The 19,726-nt window shown below is 50.6% G+C and overlaps 1 protein-coding gene and 1 long non-coding RNA gene across 3 annotated transcripts in view; one reads left to right on the forward strand and one right to left on the reverse strand.

Annotated features, from left to right (window-relative positions):
- The window catches only part of srebf1 (sterol regulatory element binding transcription factor 1), a 57,491-nt gene extending 52,571 nt beyond the window's left edge, over positions 1–4,920 (reverse strand). The window contains exons 1-2 of one of the 2 annotated variants that reach the window (XM_072481061.1): positions 4,634–4,920; positions 1,497–1,886 (exon numbers count right to left, since the gene is read on the reverse strand). In XM_072481061.1, the coding sequence (XP_072337162.1) occupies positions 1,497–1,886; positions 4,634–4,766 (523 nt within the window). In that variant the 5' untranslated portion in view covers positions 4,767–4,920. Of the gene's footprint in view, positions 1–1,496; positions 1,887–2,625; positions 2,818–4,633 lie in introns of those variants that run through there. The other variant, XM_072481062.1, reaches the window with a different exon arrangement.
- Positions 4,921–5,258: 338 nt separating this feature from the next.
- Positions 5,259–19,726, forward strand: part of LOC140393576 (uncharacterized) — a 56,324-nt gene continuing 41,856 nt past the window's right edge. Inside the window, exon 1 of the long non-coding RNA XR_011935675.1 lies at positions 5,259–5,368. This is a non-coding gene — a long non-coding RNA (uncharacterized lncRNA). The remainder of the gene's footprint in view (positions 5,369–19,726) is intronic.

Consider the following 19,726-nt stretch of genomic DNA (forward strand, 5'->3'; position numbering starts at 1 on the left):
CCTTCTGTGCTATAATCATTCAATAATTTTCTACTCTATTTATATCCTTTTGCAGACTGTGTCCTCCTCACAACTTGCTTTCCCATCTATATTTGCATCATCAGCAAATATGGCTACAATACAGTTAGGTTCATCAGCCAAGTCATTAATAAAGATTGTAAATAGTTGAGGCCCCACCACTGATCCCTGTAGCACTACACTAGTTATTCAGTCATCCTGACTCTCTATTTTCTGTCAGCTGGTCCTCCGTCTGTGCTAATATATCACCAATGCTAGAAGTTTGTACCTTACTTAGTAGACTTTTATGTGGCACTTTATTAGATGCAAGGCGTGCAAAGAAATAGAAGACACCCCACCCAAACCATTCAACTCAAATACTGTTTCCATAGTTCAGTTGGTATGCACTTGCTCGTTGTGAAATGGGGCCCCAACATTACAGGAAGGCTCCACGTTCAGTCATAATTCTTCATTGATCTTCGATAGTGCAGAGACAAGGGTGTCACAGTCAATCTCAATAGCACTAGGTTACGAGAAGAGTGCAGTTAAAAAAATCAATCAGGGCTTTTGCTTATGATGGAAACCACTGTTGGGAAAACAGACATGCGTGAACAGAAACCAGCCCTGTTGTGACTTTCTCCAGTTAAACAAGCTGACATGCATTGCCAAATACACTTGCACTCATCTGTGAATAGGGCAGGACCTAAAATTGGACAAAATATTCTAATTTTGGCCCAATTAATGACTTGTGTAGATTTAACCTTACTTCTCTGGTAAATAGCCTATTGTGAAAATTAACAAAGACCAGAGAGCTCCATGTTCAACCTAGTTTGTGCTGAGTTAATACATGCCAGTAGGGGGCAGTATAACTGTTCTTAGCCTTAAAAAATGGAAAGTCAGTCTAATTTTTGGCTAATACCAGAAACCTCACATAGGTGGTGTCAGGGTAGAAAAGAATGTACTTGGTTGTAATGCCTTCAATTCCGCCCCTCTAATTGTCAAATACCCTATCAGTAGCTTAGAGATGAATAACTATTTGGATGCCATGCCAGAGGCTAACATATACCCATTGATACTATGCCCACACTATTCCATGTTTTTAAGAGGAAGGAGGAAAATGAGGGAAAAGATAGGTGACTTTGCTTTGCAATTTTATACAGTGCTATGTCACACTCAGTATCTAAAGGACACCTTTATTTAATCAACATTTATTTGCCCCTATGATAAGCTGAATGTTTGTTTTTTTCCTTCCTGCTAACTACACAAATACTAAGAACTAGCAAATACCAGTTTAAAAGGCTCAAAGTCCCATATCTATAGTTTATCATTGATTACTGTATTTTGAAATAGGATTAGAACAATGAACAATAAATACACATTTATGAACACGCAAAGATGATTACATTTCTATTTATAAGATTTCTATTTAACTGTCAAAGTCCCAGATCATAAAATAATCATCAGCTTTGTTCAAAGCTATGCTAATGATAATCTATTACCTGTAAATCCATTTGGATTCTGAAAGCTCAACAACTGCTGCTGCTGCACAAATTGTGGCTGTAATTGTGTTGAGGCTGTAAAACTCTGCGACATCATGAGAGGCTGCTGCTGCTGTTGGATGGGAGCAGTTTCTTGTTTGACATGTTGTGGAGAAGGACCCCGAAGGAGCTGCGGCTGCTGAAGCTGCTGTTGGTGCACAGTCCCTTGGTACATTTTTACAGGAATTTGACTCTTGCTGCTACTCCCCAAGAGGCTGTCGAGGGACAAGTTCAGTGACCCCTGGTTAGGTGGGGCGGGTGAATTGCTATCCTGCAGAGGGCTGCTAGTAAAGTGGTTGTCGAATAATTCCGGGAACTCTCCATCCTGATTGCTAATCAGCTGTAACATATCTGTAAATCAAGCAGAACCCAAAATGACATGATTGAATAAATAAGTTGTTACCTTTACAGACTACACAGTACAAAAGGGGCTGATGGAACAGTTATCATAGTCAGATGAAAGCATGTGTTCTTCCCTAATTGCAGATGTGCTCCACAAAAATAAATTATGAAAGTTGCCAATGCAACAATAGTGACTGAAGTTCAAAAATAATTAATTGTGATGCTGAAGTATTGATAAAGTGCTAAATTCAAGCAAGTAGTTACTGTCCATTCAAAACTACATCAGAACAATAAAAATCCTTTTCAAATTTAGAAAATCATGACAGCGACATCAATTCCCAATTACCCAGACTTTGCACAGAAGATACTGTTGCCATTAGTTGCACTTATCTCCATGACACCCATGTATTTTGGACTACTGCCAACGACCCTATTTTGCAGATCCTGAATCGGTTCTAATGTTTTGCAACTATAAGCAAATTGCATAAATATGTTCATTAAAATCAATTTGTCCACATTCACAAATGTTTTTAAAGCTTTGTTTTCAAAATAAACGTAATTATTTTTTGATGTCATTCAATGCTACATGCTAAAACTGAAATAAAGACATCTAAAATCAAATATAACAATCTTGTAAAATGAGAGAACAGAAACTTATTCAATTGAAAAGAATATTAAATTATATTATTAGGTCATTTGCACCAACACACCTCAATCATTACAGTAAACTACACTTTAACATTATTACCTTCAAATGTGCAGTCCATTGCCACACCTTATCAGTTCAAAACTTTCTACAATGGTAATTTTGCTACATTAAGAGCAATATTTTCAGTAATGCACAAGAACACCTCAGGGTCTTAGCTGCTTAGCCTCTTGGAACAGTGCATGCACGAAACCACATTGCAGAGCAGTAAGCAAACAGAACTGCTTTACTTCTTGCCTGCTCCTCCTCCTCCTCCTAAGAAAAAAAATCCACTGACTGTATTCAAATTGAGGGGCGGACTTGGAAATCTGTTTTTTTTTCATGAGGTGATCTGGTTGAACCAATCGCTGAAGTGCCCCAATCGCTCGCTATGTTTGGCTAACCATTCAGACATGACAGAAAGGATTTGTTTAACAGTCTAAACTTCCAGGGACACTGATTAATTCAGAAAGGTGAATAACCAGAGGTTACTATCGGACATTTGCTCTCAAAGCTCATTCCAACATAAACTGTCAGCCTTCAAACTCACTCAAAACATTTTTCAAAAATCATATAATCTCCTACTGTGACAATCATTCCAGCTCCAGAAAATTCAAGCTTTTAAAATACTGAAACATCTTAACATTTAAAAAATATTAGAAAGGGCTTTTGGGGGGGGGGGGCATGGTGGCACAGTGGTTAGCACTGCTGCCTCATGGTGCTGAGGACCCAGGTTCAATCCTGGTCCCAGGTCACGGTCTGTGTTGAGTTTGCACATTCTCCTAGTGTTTGCATGGGTCTCACCCCCATAACCCAAAAGATGTGCAGGGTAGGTGGAATGGCCACACTAAATGGCCCCTTAATTGGAAAAAGTGAAGTGTGTCTCTAAATTTATTAAAATAAATAGAAATAAAAATGGGCTTCTTGGAATTGAAATTTTATCAAGGATTACAGTCAAGTACAAAAATGTGTGCCTTTGGCTTTGCACAAGTTCAAAGTTTCCAGGATGCTATACGTGTCTCGATCAATGTGTCAGTGAACTTGAGAATTCCCCAGCAGCAGAAGGCAATAACCGCTAGTAACCCAGGCCTGACGTCATTGCCTGAGAGGCTGAAAGGGGTCTGGTTGAAACTGAACATACGACTCAGCAACTGTAACCTTGTATTCAATGCTACTGGGCATCAGGACAAACAGCATGCTCACTCTCCACTTCTAAAAACATACATACATGTACATACAAGTCAAAATGCAATATGATTAATATATTAAATGCAAATACAATCACCATCATTTCTCAATACTCCATAATAATTCAGGGTGGTGTTCAGTTCTAAACATTATTTTTCATAAATGCATTTGTTTCATCACTGTTTTGAAGTTAATTGAAGTTATTTAATAATAATAATAATTCATAATATTTTATTGTTACAAGTAGTACATTAACACTACAATGAAGTTACTGTGAAAAACCCCTAAAATGAGTAACTTAGAAAGAAAGATTTATCCTAAGAAGAAAAAAAAAATCAGTAAATGAGTGAAGCTGCACTAATGCCAGTACCACCCTGGATTTGAGTCTTTTACAACTGGAGAATGATAAATAAATCCGATTTTAACTTTTGCACGGTATACGGAATTAAAATGTTGCACAAAGTTTATAAGCAGAACACAATTCTATGTACACAAATGCTTACATTCATAGACAAATCATGAATTAAGCCACATTTTATTTTTTTTTAACCAGCAAAACGTTACCAGCACACTTAATTTTGATACCAGCAAGAGGGTTAGGGTTCAATTGTTTCGCTGAGGAATGCCACACATTCCTAATTACTACCCACAACTATCAGACACAAGAGGCCACGCTCCAGAGATGCCAAGCTCAACCCTTGGGTGTTCCAAAAAGCTCATTAGGCTAGTGTCCTGTTCTGCCAGCCAATCCACCAAAGGTGCCAGTGAACATTAATATACCTGCCAGGCTATACCCAATAGATGCTTTGTAATGACCACAAGAGAAAGGCTCCACCTAACAGCCCCGTGGATCCTGCCCATCCAGGGCCTGCCCACCACTCACCATCAATGTCATTGAGCAGCGTACTGTCGATCTCGCTGCTCTCGGTCAGAGACGGGGTCAGATTGTCCAGGTTCGAGTCCTCGAACATCATGGTCGAGTCGGCAGCAGGGTACGGTTGCCCACCGTTATTCATCTTAAACAGTCCGAATATACGGTGGGGCGCCACCGGAGACGGGGAGACGAGAAACCGGACTGGGGTGGGGGTGGGGGCGCGAAGTCGTGTTTACACCGAGCTCACTTGCCGTAGAACCATGTCAATAAACGGCGCGACAAACCTAACTTGCTAACTTGCTACCGGAAACAAAGGGGAGGGGCTACCTTCCCGCCGCCCGTCCTCCACCTGCTTGATTGATAGTGGAACAGGCCATTGACCGATCAGAGGAGAGGTGGGCGCGGCTCGCGTCAGAAGCCAGCTCCCACCAATCAGCCGCCGGATTGCTCCAAGTTCGGTTGAGTAGGCACCAGCGCGGGTGGGGGAGGTGCCGGGCCGCGTGCCTCTAGAACCAGCGTGATACAGCCAATCACAGCGCGGATTTCGGCGTGGGGTGATCCGCCGTCATCTCATCAAGCCCCCGCCCCCTGTTTGTGGTGATTACATCATCTCACCCATTTCCCAGCCGCACGCATTGATTCTATGGTTAACAATTACTGCCTTTTATCAGCGCTAGAAGTGGGAGGGCGCTGATTTTGTTTTTGTCAAGTTGACGGGGTACAAAGCGTTGCGACTACACAGAAGTAAGCAATTCGACCCAACTGTTCTATACGTATGTTTATGCTCCACACCAACCGCCTTCATCATCGCATCATATTGGCATACGCTTGTGAAATTGTGCAGGATATTATTACAATGTTTTAAAATGTTGCTGTATATATATTATATTTCAGAAGGGGCCCAGATAGAGAATAAAAGCAAATTACTGCGGGTGCTGGAATCTGAAACCAAAGGGAAAATGCTGGAAAATCTCAGCAGGTCTGGCAGCATCTGTAGGGAGAGAAAAGAGCTTAGGTTTCGTGTCCAGGTGACGCTTTGTCAAAGCTTGGATAGAGAATTTTGTTTTGCCATTGGCAGGAGGGTTGAGATCCAGAGGACACTGTCGTAAGTTGAGTGGCACAATAACGTGAGGTGAACAATTTTTACACAGTGAGTGTTAATGTCGGAAATACACTGCCTGAGAGTGAATGGAGGCCAACTTGATCATGGCTTTCAGATAGGAAACAGATAATAATAATTATTATTGTCACAAGTAGACTTGTATTAACACTGCAATGAAGTTACTGTGAAAATCCCCGAGTCGCCATATTCTGGCACCTGTTCGGGTACACAGAGGAGAATTCAGAATTTCCAAATTACCTAACATCACGGGCGCGATTCTCCGATCTGGAGACTAAGTGCTGATGACGGAGTGAAAACCGGAGTGTTTTACTCCGGCATCGGAGGCCGTTCCAAGACCCCGATTCACACTCCCCCGGGGGGGGGGGGGGGGGGCTAGGAGCGGTGCCGCGTCATTTACGCGCGCCAGGCCTTGGCGCCGCGTAAAAGCGGCGGCGCGTAAATGACAGGGCAGGCGCCGCGTAAATGACGTCACCGCGCATGCGCGGGATAACTGGCACCAACCCGCGCATGCGCGGTTGACGTCCTCCCCGCGGCCGCCCCGCAAGGTGATGGCAGATCGATCTTGCAGAGGAAAGGAGGTCCTCCTTCAGAGAGGCCGGCGCCAATCAGTGGGCACCGATCACGGGCCAGACCCCTTTTGAGCACCCCCCAGTGCAGGAACCCCCCTCGCACCACCACAGGCCGTCCCCCCAGCGTTCCCGCGGTGTTCATGCCGGCAGCGACCAGGTGTGGATGGCACCGGCGTGAAGCCGTCGTTTTGGGCACGCCGCTCGGCCCACCCGGGCCAGAGAATATCAGGAGAGCGGAGAATCGCCATTTTGGGGGTCCCGGGCGATTCTCTGGCCTGCGCCGCGCCGACCTCAATGGGGTCTCGCCGCTGGGGTGAATCGCGGGATGGCGTCGGACCAGCGTCGCAGGTAAAAATGGCGCCCCAGGCGATTCTCTGAAAAGGCGCGGGAACAGAGAATCGCGCCCCACGTCTTTCAGGACTTGTGAGAGGAAACCGGAGCACCCAGAGGAAACCCATGCAGACACGGGGAGAGCGTGCAAACTTTGCACAGACAATGACCCAAGGCGGGAATTGAACCTGGGACCCTGGCGCTGTGAAGCAACAGTGCTAACCAATGTGCTAAGTACCTGAAGTGGAAACATTGCAGGGTTGAATAGTCTCCTTTTGTGCTGTATGATTCTATATCCTTCTATTCCTTTCTCCCACGTGTTTATCTAGCCGCCACTCATCCAACTAATCCAATGCATAGCGAGTTCCACATTTTCACTACGCTCTAGGAGGTGAAGTGGAGTGTTGTTGAGATTCCTGTAGAAACCAATAACTTTTTAAAAGATATTTGAATTCCCAAATGACCTGCACCGTAAAGGAATCTCACACAAAGATATAAAGTTTTAAGACTTTTACTGCAACAAACTAAAATCAACATCAACTAAACATTACTTTGTAGGCAACTAATACTTTAAACTGCCGAAAATACATTCCTTATCACAACTGATAGCCCCATTCCACATTTAATTTGCAGCATGCTCTTCACAGAATTAATCTTTTCAGGAAACAGTCTTAAGACATTCCCAGCTTCGAGCAGGTTCACTTCTCCCCCATTTTGCCAAGCTGCAAAGATCAGCGTCCATTGAAAACTATTTCCCGCAGTACCACTTCTCTCAGCCTTCCATGAAATCCTGTACCAACCAACAGCAGAATGACTCACTCCAGTGATTCCTTCTCCAGGCTGCACCAGGATGAATCTTTCAAAGTTCCTAAATTCCTGCTGGTTCCCCTCCTTGTTTTGAGGACCAGCTGCCATCAGCATTCTATCTGGGAGCTAACACAAAATAGCCTTCTCCTTGCTGTTAGCAACCACCATGGGGGCTGGTTTAGCTCAGTGGGCTAGGCAGCTGGTTTGTGATGCAGAACAAGGCCAGCAGCCCGGGTTCAATTCCCCTACCAGCTGAGAATTCTGAATTCTCCCTCTGTATACCCGACCAGGCGTCGGAATGTGGCGACTAGGGGCTTTTCACAGTAACTTCATTGCAGTGCTAATGTAATGTAATGACAATAAAGATTATTTATTATTTAGTTATTGTCTCTCTATCCCGGACCTTGCCCCCCCACTAAAATCAACAAGACAGAAAGTCGGCAATATTAAGAACATCTGTTTCTGTCTTTGTTTTCAGGTGTTATACCTGGCACGTCCATTTCAATGGCACTCACCCTGCGTCCCACAATCTCCATGGTAACCAAGCCACACAGGCTTGTTATCCGGCAGAATGGGTAGCAGATCACATGACTTTCTTCTTTACTACATTTTACCTTAAATTAAAGAGTGGAAAACACAGCCATCTTATAAAACCTCACATCTGTAACATCAGAAACACTGGTTCTGGTGATAAGCCACCAAGCTTATGATAAGACATTAAATTGTCATCGGTCATTGCAAAAAATGATTCATTGATGCTTTTTAAGGAAGGAAATCTGCTGTCCTTACTCAGTTACCCGGTCTGGTCTACATGTGACTCCAACTCTGCAGCAATGTGGTTGACTCTTAACTGCCCCTCTGAAGGAGGCACATTGGTGCAGTGGTTAGCATTGCTGCCTCACAGCACCAAGGACCCAGGTTCGATTCCGGCCCCAGGTCACTTCCGTGTGGAGTTTGCACATTCTCTCCATGTCTGCTTGGGTCTCACCCCCGCAACCTAAAGTTGTGCCTAGCAGGTGAATTGATCATGCTAAATTGCCCCTTAATTGGAAAAGAAATTGGGTACTTAAAATTTTTTTTAAAACTGCCTCTCTGAAATGGCCTGGCAAGTCACTCAGTTCAAGGGGAAATTAGGGATGGGCAACAAATACTGCCATTGCCAGCAACACCCACGGCCCTGAAAGAAGAAAGAATCTCCGTCTGTGCCAACTGTGATGAAATGTATTCCGGGAGGTTTCACCACATAACTATGGTAAAGGGAATTGGTCAAAGCAAATGATAAAAAACAGAATAGTTTTTAATGTCCCGATTATTTTTCTTCAGGATTGCACTCTGCAGTGTCCTGGAGATTGCTCTTCACTTCTGGAGACTCCAGGCCAATCCTGGAGATTTGGCAACCCTATCTGTTCAATCTATGCTGACATTTGGCTCATCAAGTCTGCACATGTGTCTCTTTGACACATCAGCCACCTAGTTGTTCTCATGTCTTTTAGATTACTTTTGTTTTCAACAACTATTTAATTCTGATTTGGAAGAATTTATGGAATTTACCTCAACAACATTTGTGGCTGAGAATTTCACAGTCTAACCACACTTTGTGGAAAAATGCATTTTCTAACACCCCAATCCTTTCATTATTTTCCGTTTTGTGCCTTCTTATAACTGTCTCACAGACGAGAGGAAATAATCTTTCACTGCAGTATTTCTTTCTTCAAAACCCTTGAACACACCTCTTGGGTCACTGTTATAACCTGCCTGCTTACCACTGGCTGGGGACTAATGGCAATCCCACAATCCTTTGGGAGTATGAGCTTCCCCAATGAGGGGGGTGGAGAAATCATTAGCAGATTCCCTGCATAAATAAAGCTGGCCAGTTTGGAACCAGCTAGAGAGGAGTGAGCAGCAACGGAGTTGCTGCTGCTGCTGTGTATAAATAATATATATATATTATATATATATTATTATATGTATGTGTGTTATTGTAAATAAATGTTATTTCTTTCTATCCTTCAACTCATGCTGGATTCTTTGTGTCCCTCACAAAACTGGCGACGAGGGTTAAAGTGGATAGCTGTCTACTCTACTGAAGCCACCTCCCTGGATTTTTTTTGGATACTGGTTGGAAGTTGTTTTTCTGTTACACCATGCCTCTGTCCGGACATTTGGATGTTTTTGATGCTGCGCTGGAAAGCTGGAACCAGTACGCACAACGGATGCGTTACTATTTCCGGGCAAACAACATCACCGAAAACGAGTGCCAGGTGGTCATTTTGCTCACTGCCTGCGGCCCGCATACGTTTGGAGCCTTACGTACCCAGCTGCGCCAGACACCAAGGCATTTGATGAACTTGTGAACTTAGTGGGGCAACATTTTAACACAACCCCGCCGACGATAGTCCAGCGTCACAGGTTTAATACCGCTGAGAGGACCCCAGGAGAATCCCTTGCAGAGTTTCTATCCAGGCTACGCAGGATTGCGGAGTACAGTGACTATGGTGAGACCGTGTCAGAAATGTTACGCGACCGTTTGGTTTGCGGTATTAACAATACGGCCACCCAGAGAAATTTGTTAGCTGAGCCAACATTGACTTTTCAACAGGCCATTCAAATAGTATTGTCCCGAGAGCGCAGAACGAGGAGTGCAGGAGCTACAGGGAATGGAGGTGCATGCCTTGGAGCGCAACCCCTTCCGTCCAAAAGGGTCTCCCCGCACCCCTGCCGTACCTTGGGTGAGGCAACGTTCGGATTGATGCCAATGGCTATCAGACGTTCCTCCCCGAAGGGAGCCTTCTCCAGAACCAATGGATGAGGAGCCATTTCCATGTCGGACTTATGGGCGCCGACTCCGTCGCGGACGCTGGTCCTGGGGGCGCCAACGACGCCGTCAATCCGACAGAACTGGGGCCAGCCCAGGGGAAGTACCTTCCATTTGGATGAACCTGCGGCGACTATTCCCGAGGACGACTGCCTGCAGCTGCATTGTGTGGCAGCTCCCCGTGTGGCCCCCATTAAGGTGACAGTACGGGTCAATGGTCACCCGCTTGAGATGGAGTTGGACACTGGTGCAGCGGTCTCCGTGATCGCCCAGAGGATATTCGACCGCATCAAGCAGGGTATACAGACCCTTACATTAACCGACACACAGGCCAGGTTGGCCACCTACACGGGGGAACCATTGGACATTGCAGGAACTACGATGGCCCCTGTTGTTTATGGACGCTAGGAGGGGCGTTTCCCACTTATCGTGGTGCGCTGCCATGGGCCCAGCCTGTTGGATCCGGACTGGTTGCGCCATTTGCAGCTGCAGTGGCAGCACATCCTCCAAACAGTTTCTGGAGGGTTGACTGAGGTACTAGGACGGTACCCAGATGTATTCCAGCCCAGTTTGGGGAAAATAAAAGGGGCCGTAGCCCGTATCCAAGTCGAACCAGGAGCCACGCCGCGCTATTTCCGGGCGCGCCCGGAGCCTTACGCCTTGCTCGAGAAGGTAGAAGGGGAGCTCATTCGTTTGGAGACCTTGGGTATTATCAGGCCCGTCCGATTTGCTGACTGGGCAGCACCAATTGTACCTGTAATGAAGCCAGATGCCACCGTTCCCTTGTGCGGCGACTATAAACTTCCAGTGAATACGGCTTCCTGGCTCGACCGATATCCAATGCCTCGCATAGAGGATCTCTACGCGAAGCTTGCAGGCAGACTCTCGTTCACGAAATTAGATATGAGTCACGCCTACCTACAGATGGAACTGGACCCTACCTCCTGGTCATATGTAATTATTAATACACACCAGGGCCTGTATGAATATACACGGTTGCCCTTTGAGGTATCCTCTGCCTGCGCTATTTTTCAATGCGTCATGGAGGGCACCTTGAGAGGTTTACCGTGTGTCGCTGTCTACTTAGATGACGTTTTGATTACAGGGACGTCGGAGCAGGAACATTTGGAAAATTTGGAAGCTGTCCTTAGATGCTTTTCAGAGGCTGGAGTCCGTTTAAGTCGCACAAAGTGCGTCTTTCAGGCGAAGGAAGTAGTTTACCTCGGTTATCGGGTGGACCGCAAAGTTTTGCACCCCATCGCAGAGAAGGTGCGCGCAATTCAACAGGCCCCCGCTTCAACTGACACTTTGCATCTTCGTTCTTTTCTCAGCCTCGTAAACTATCACGGGAAGTTCCTCCCCAATCTGGCAACTACGTTGGCCCCGTTGCATCTTCTGCTAAAGAAGAATCTCACCTGGGTTTGGGGTCAGCCGCAAGAAACCGCTTTCTATACAATAGTGAAACTATATACAAGTAGTGCAATTCTGTACAGTGGTAGGGAAAGAAAAGTCCATGTTGACAGTCCGGAATCCGCCAAAGGTTCAGCCGGTCCGGTGCTTTGGTGCTTCGTTGGGAGCGGCGTAACGGTGGCGGCGAAGTCGGTGCTGGTGGTGGTGGAGGTGGCACCGATGGCGGTGCTGATGCTGGCCAGTCATCGGGGAACTCCGGGAGTGTGCAGAAGTCCTCTTCGTCCTCTTGTGCAGAAAAGGGGAGGGGGGGGGGTGGTCTGGTGGGGTCAATATTGGCGGCGCAGTGGGAGGTGGGGTGGGGGGGGCGCATTGGTGGGGGGGGGGGTGTTGGGGTGGAACCTGACGGTGCCAGGTCCCTGAGTCAGACAGTATCTTGGCGGCCGTCGGGGAACTCAACGTAGGCATATTGAGGGTTGGCGTGGAGCAGGTGAACCCTGTCCACCAAGGGGTCCGCCTTGTGGAGTCGGACATGCCTACGGAGAAGGACCGGTCCTGGAGCAGCGAGCCAAGTCCGGAGCGACACCCTGGATGTGGACTTCCTGGGGAAGGTACAAACACGTTCGTGGGGTGTGTTATTAGTGGCGGTGCACAACAGTGACCGGATGGAGTGCAGAGCGTCAGCGAGGACCTCCTGCCAGCGAGAGGCTGGGAGATTCCTGGACCGTCGGGCCAGCTGGACAGCCCTCCAAACCGTCCCATTCTTCCGTTCTACTTGCCCGTTTCCCTGAGGGTTGTAGCTGGTCGTCCTGTTGGAGGCTATACCCCTGCTGAGCAGGAACTGACGCAGCTCATCACTCATGAATGAGGATCCCCTGTCACTGTCGATGTAGGCAGGGAAACCAAACAGAGTGAAGATGGTGCTGAGGGCCTTGATGACGGTGGCAGACATCATATCGGGTCATGGGATGGCGAAGGGGAATCTGGAGTACTCATCGACCACACTGATAATGTACGTGTTACAGTCGGTGGAGGGGAGGGGCCCTTTGAAATCCACGCTGAGGATTTCAAAGGGGTGGGAAGCCTTCACCAGGCGCGCACGGTCCGGCCGGTAGAAGTGCGGCTTGCACTCCGCACAGACCTGGCAGTCCCTGGTGACTGTCCTTACTTCCTCGACGGAGTAGGGCAGATTGCGAGCTTTGACCAGATGGTACAATCGAGTGACCCCCGGGTGACAAAGGCTGTCGTGTAGCGCCCGGAGTTGGTCCACTTGTGCGCTGGCACATGTACCTCGGGAGAGGGCGTCTGGGGGCTCGTTGAATTTACCGGGGAGATACAAGATCTCATAATTATAGGTGTAGAACTCGATTCTCCACCGCAAGATTTTATCATTTTTGATCTTGCCCCGCTGTGTGTTATTGAACATGAAGGCTACCGATCATTGGTCCGTAAGGAGAGTGAATCTCTTACCGGCCAGGTAATGCCTCCAATGCCACACAGCTTCAACGATAGCTTGGGCCTCCTTTTCGACGGATGAGTGTCGAATTTCCGAGGCATGAAGGGTGCGGGGAAAAGAATGCCACGGGCCTGCCTTCCTGGTTTAGAGTGGCGGCAAGGGCGACGTCTGAAGCGTCGCTTTCTACTTGGAAAGGCAGTGACTCGTCCACTGCGCGCATCCCAGCCGTGGCGATGTCTGCTCTGATGTGGGCGAAAGCATGTTGTGCCTCGGCCGCAAGGGGGAATTGGGTGGACTGAATGAGTGGGCGGGCCTTGTCCGCATAGTTTGGGACCCACTGAACGCAGTAGGAAAAGAACCCAGGCAGCGTTTGAGGACCTTGCGGCAGTGGGGGAGGGGAAGTTCCATGAGGGGGCGCATGCGGTCGGGGTCGGGCCCGAGAAGTCTGTTTTGGACTAAATAGCCGAGAATGGCTAACTGGGTCGTGCTGAACACACACTTCTCCTTGTTGTAGGTCAGGTTGAGAAGAGTGGCAGTGCGGAGGAATTTATCGAGGTTGGCATTGTGGTCCTGCTGGTCATGGCCGCAGAATGTGACATTATCTAAGTACGGAAAGGTGGCCCGCAAACCGTACTGGTCGACCATTCGGTCCATCTCTCTTTGGAAGACCGAGAACCCATTTGTGACACCGAAAGGGACCCTAAGGAAGTGGTAGAGGCGACCGTCCGCCTCGAAGGCAGTGTATGGCTGGTCCGACTTCCGGATGGGGAGCTGGTGGTAGGCGGATTTCAGGTCAATTGTTGAGAAGACCCGGTACTGCGCAATCTGATAGACCATATCAGATATGCGTGGGAGGGGGTACGCGTCGAGCTGCGTGTACCGATTGATGGTCTGGCTGTTGTCCACGACCATCCTGTGTTTCTCCCCAGTTTTAATCACTACCACATGGGCTCTCCAAGGGCTGTTGCTGGCCTCGATAATACCCTCCTTAAGCAGCCGCTGGACTTCGGACCTGATGAAGGTCTTGTCTTGGGTGCTGTACCGTCTGCTCCTAGTGGCAACGGGCTTGCAATCCGCAGTTAGATTGGCAAAAAGGGAGGGGGGATCGACCTTGAGGGTCGCGAGGCCGCAAACGGTAAGTGGGGGTAAGGGCCCGCCGAATTTGAGGGTGAGGCTCTGGAGGCTGCACTGGAGGTCCAGGCCCAACAGGAGTGCAGCGCAGAGATTAAGAAGGACATAAAGGCGGAAGTTACTAAATTCTACGCCCTGGACCGTGAGGGTGACTGTACAAAAGCCTCGAATCGGGACGGAGTGAGATCCGGAGGCTAGGGCGATCCTTTGATTGGCAGGGAGCAGCACCTTACCGTATCTGGGTGAATGAAGCTTTCGGTGCTCCTGGAGTCCAGCAGGCACGAGGTCGCGTGGCCATTGATTTTAACCGTGCGGGCGAGATTGGTCCAGCGTCATCGAAGCGAGCTGCGGGTAGCCATCGGATACTTTGGGTGGCGAGCGTGTGCGGTTCCGATATCCGGAGACCCTGTGGGGACAAGATGGCGGCGCCCATGGTGTGCACATTGCGGGGTCGGGACAAGATGGCGGCGCCCATGGGCACATGTGATCGAAGGGGGACAAGGTGGCGGCTCCCATTGTGCGTCTGGCGTGGGGGAGGGGGCGATAGCGGGCGCGATCGCGGGCGCGATAGCGGCCACGATCGCAGCGACTGCGCGGGCCTGGCACACTGCCGCCAAGTGGCCCTTTTTACTGCAGGCTTTACAAACTGCAGTGCGGGCCGGGCAGCGTTGGCGGGGGTGCTTCTGCTGACCGCAGAAGTAGCAGCGGGGATCCCCGGGGTGCGCGGATCGGCGTGCGGTGCAGGTCTATTGGGAAGGCAGGGCCCCGGCTGAGGAGGTCGTCGGCGGGGTCCCGGAGGGGTAGGATGGAGTAGAAGGGTTGGGCACCGTGGCGGGAGGGGTACGATTGTACGTTACGGGATGCGACCATCATGGAGAGCGCCAAGGTTTTCGTCTCTGCCAGTTCGAGCGTGGCCCCTTCCAGTAATCATTCTCGGATGCGGTCCGACGCAATCCCCGTCACGAAGGCATCGCGCATGAGGAGATTCACATGTTTGGCGGCTGTAACAGCCTGACAGTCCCAGTCCCAGACGAGTGGAATTAGGGCCCGCCAGAAGTCTTCGATGGACTCACCAGGTAGTTGCGAGCGGGTGGTGCGTACATGCCTGGCGAAGAGCGTGTTCGCCTTCTGCGCGTAGTGTTCCTGTAGCACCATCGATCACACACGAGGCGAGACGTAGAGAACTTCAATCGAGGCTTTATTGAACAGACTTGTTCCCCAGCAGCTCAGTCACAGAATGCAACTGCGGGGAGTAAACCGGGTTCTTATACCCCGCCTATCTGGGTGGAGCCCAGTAGGCGGCAGATCCAATCGGGACCCAGCATCTGTCCACCAATAGCTCCTCGGCATTCATGGTGTACCGTATTACCCCTAATACATACCACCACATTCTCCCCTAGTTAAAAAATAACCCGGCAGGGTGGTGGGTGGTATGGTGGTAGGGGTTTACAGGTTTGGTGCCTCAACCATTGAACTATATACAATCATGCCGCTTTTACTGGGCCACTGAATTATTCACATTTTACCCGATTAGCTGCGTTAACTATTTACAACAATGCCGCTTATTGGGCCACTGAATTATATACATCTTAAGTCGATTCGATGAGTCGAGATGGTGCTCTAGTCGCCCTTTCCGATCGTCTCAGCCCGGGTGGTGGTGATGGTGGTGCTGGCTCGGGTCCGGTCGACTCTGGGAGCATCGCGCTGTCCCCCTCTGTTTCCTTACTCCTGGACGGGCCTGGGAGGAGAACCGATCCCCCCGGGAAGGGGGTGGCTGTGGGGTGCACCGGCAGGAGTGAGGGGGAGGTGATTGGTGTTGGGGGGGTGTGGGGAGCTCCGGCGGGCGCCAGGTCCCGCAGAGAGACCGTGTCCTGTCGGCCGTCTGGGTACGCCACGTAGGCGTACTGCGGGTTTGCGTGGAGTAGATGTACCTTCTCCACCAGTGGGACTGATTTGTGCGCCCGCACATGTTTCCGGAGCAGGATGGGTCCCGGGGCTGCCAGCCAGGTCGGAAGTGACGTTCCAGAAGTTGACTTCCTAGGGAAGACAAGGAGGCGCTCGTGAGGCGTTTGGTTAGTGGTGGTACACAGCAGGGACCGCATAGAATGAAGGGCGTCCGGCAGTACTTCCTGCCAGCGGGAATTTGGGCGACTCCTAGACCGTAGGGCCAGTAGGACGGTCTTCCAGACCATTCCATTCTCCCTCTCTACCTGCCCGTTCCCCCGGGGGTTGTAGCTGGTCGTCCTGCTCGAGGCTATGCCCTTACTGAGCAGGAATTGACGCAGCTCGTCACTCATAAAGGAGGACCCCCTATCGCTATGGATGTAGGCGGGGAAACCAAACAGGGTAAAGATGGTGCATAGGGCTTTAATGACCGTGGCCGCGGTCATGTCGGGGCAGGGGATGGCGAAGGGGAAACGGGAGTATTCGTCAACGACGTTAAGAAAGTACGCGTTGCGATCGGTGGAGGGGAGGGGGCCTTTGAAGTCCAAACTGAGGCGTTCAAAGTGACGGGAAGCCTTTATCAGGTGCGCTCTATCTGGCCTGAAAAAATGCGGTTTGCATTCTGCGCAGATTTGGCAGTTCCTGGTGACTGTTCGGACCTCCTCGACGGAGTACGGGAGGTTGCGGGCCTTTATGAAGTGGTAGAAACGAGTGACCCCTGGGTGGCAGAGGTCCTCGTGGAGGGCTTGGAGACGGTCCACTTGTGCGTGGCACAAGTGCCGCGAGATAGGGCATCGGACGGCTCGTTAAGCTTTCCGGGACGATACAAGATCTCATAATTGTAGGTGGAGAGTTCGATCCTCCACCGCAGGATCTTGTCGTTTTTTATCTTGCCCCGCTGTGCATTATCGAACATGAAGGCTACCGACCGTTGGTCAGTGAGGAGAGTGAATCTCCTACCGGCCAGGTAATGCCGCCAATGTCGCACAGCTTCCACTATGGCTTGGGCCTCCTTTTCTACTGAGGAGTGGCGAATTTCTGAAGCGTGGAGGGTTCGGGAGAAAAAAGCCACGGGTCTGCCCGCTTGGTTGAGCGTGGCCGCCACAGCTACGTCGGACGCGCGCTCTCGACTTGGAAGGGGAGGGACTCGTCGATGGCACGCATCGTGGCCTTTGCGATATCCGCTTTGATGCGGCTGAAGGCCTGGCGGGCCTCTGTCGACAGGGGAAAAGTAGTGGACTGGATTAGTGGGCGGGCCTTGTCTGCGTATTGAGGAACCCACTGGGCGTAATAAGAAAAGAAGCCCAGGCAGCGTTTCAGGGCTTTGGCACAGTGGGGGAGAGGGAACTCCATGAGGGGGCGCATGCGTTCGGGGTCGGGGCCTATCACTCCATTACGCACTACGTAGCCAAGGATGGCTAGACGGTCGGTGCTAAACACACATTTTTCCTCGTTGTAGGTGAGGTTGAGGGCGTTAGCGGTCTGGAGGAATTTGCGGAGGTTGGCGTCGTGGTCCTGCTGGTCGTGGCCGCAGATGGTGACGTTGTCGAGGTACGGGAACGTGGCCCGTAAACTGTGCTGGTCAACCATTCGGTCCATCTCCCGTTGGAAGACCGAGACTCCGTTCGTGACGCCGAATGGAACCCTTAAGAAGTGGTATAGCCGCCCGTCTGCTTCGAAGGCAGTGTACTTGCGGTCACCGGGGCGAATGGGGAGCTGGTGGTAGGCGGACTTAAGGTCCACGGTGGAGAAGACCTTGTACTGTGCAATCCGATTGACCATGTCGGATATGCGGGGAAGAGGGTACGCATCTAGCTGCGTGTACCTGTTGATGGTCTGACTGTAGTCTACGACCATCCTTTGCTTCTCCCCTGTCTTCACTGCTACCACCTGGGCTCTCCAGGGACTATTGCTGGCCTGGATTATGCCTTCCTTCAGCAGCCGCTGGACTTCGGACCTGATAAACGTCCGGTCCTGGGTGCTGTACCGTCTGCTCCTAGTGGCGATGGGTTTGCAATCTGGGGTGAGGTTCGCAAACAAGGAGGGCGGTTCGACCTTGAGTGTCGCGAGGCCGCAGATAGTCAGTGGGGGTATAGGGCCGCCAAATTTGAATGTTAAACTCTGGAGGTTGCATTGGAAGGCCAACCCCAGGAGGGTGGGAGCGCAGAGGTGGGGAAGGACATACAGCCGGTAAGTTTTGAACTCTCTCCCCTGGACCGTTAGGTTTGCGATGCAGAACCCTTTGATTGCAACGGAGTGGGACCCCGCCGCCAGGAACATTTTTTGGATGCTTGGCTGAATTACAAGGGAACAGCGTCTTATCGTGTCCGGGTGAATAAAACTCTCCGTGCTCCCTGAGTCGATCAAACACGGCGTCTCGTGCCCGTTCACCAGCACCTTTGCCGTTGTCGTCTGGAGCGTCCGGGGCCGCGACTGGTTGAGGGTCACCGATGCCAAACGTGATTGGTGCATCAGATCGTTGTCTTCAGGCAGTGTGGAGCCGTCCACACTGGGGTCCTTGCCTGTCAGCCAAGATGGCGGCGTCCATGGATCGCACGCGGTCGGGGGTGGACAAAATGGCCGCTCCCATGGGTCGCACGCGGCCGGGGGTACACAAAATGGCCGCTCCCATTGATTGCACGTGGCCCGTGGGTAGTAAGATGGCGGCGCCCGTCCCCCCCCCTCGTGGTGTCCGGGGCCCAAAATGGCGGCGCCCGTTGGCCGCCCGTGGGCCGCTGGGGGGGTTGAGTCTGTGGTCCCGATTCTTCCCCGGAGATAGCAGCGACACCACGGGACTGGCACACGGCTGCGTAGTGCCCCTTTTTACCGCAGCTTCTGCAGGTGGCTGAGAGGGCCGGGCAGCGCTGGCGGGGGTGTTTTTGCTGCCCGCAAAAATAGCAGCGGCCCCCCCCGGGTGGTCTGGGATTCTGGCTGCGCACGCTTGCGGAGGGGTGGGGGGTGCCGGGGGGTCGGTCGCGGCGGGGGTCCACGGAGCCCAAGGGGCTGCAGCGTGGTCGGGGGCATAGGCACGGGCGATTTGGGAGGCCACGTCGAGGGAGGCTGCAAGGGCCCGTGCCTCGGTGAGTCCGAGAGAGTCTTTCTCTAAAAGTCTCTGGCGAATTTGCGATGATGCCAAACCTGCTACGTAAGCGTCTCTGATCAGGAGGTCTGTATGTTCATTCGCCGTAACCGCTGGGCAGTTGCAGTTTCGTCCCAGGATCATTAGAGCATTGAAGAATTCGTCTAGCGATTCCCCGGGGATTTGTCGTCTCGTCGCGAGCTGGTAGCGAGCGTAGACCTGGTTGACGGGCCTAATGTAGATCTCCTTCAGCAAGTTGATCGCCGCTGGGAATTCTTCCGCGTCCTCGATGAGTGAGTAGATTTCGGACTCACCCTGGAATGCAGGACCTGCATCTTCTGGTCTTCTGTTGGTCTGCCGGGGGCTGTTCGGAGGTATCCCTCAAAGCACGCCAGCCAGTGCTTAAACGCCGATGTTGCGTTAGCTGGTTGGGGGCCGATT

The sequence above is a fragment of the Scyliorhinus torazame genome, chromosome 17, assembly GCF_047496885.1.
Source record: "Scyliorhinus torazame isolate Kashiwa2021f chromosome 17, sScyTor2.1, whole genome shotgun sequence".
Classification (NCBI taxonomy): domain Eukaryota; kingdom Metazoa; phylum Chordata; class Chondrichthyes; order Carcharhiniformes; family Scyliorhinidae; genus Scyliorhinus; species Scyliorhinus torazame.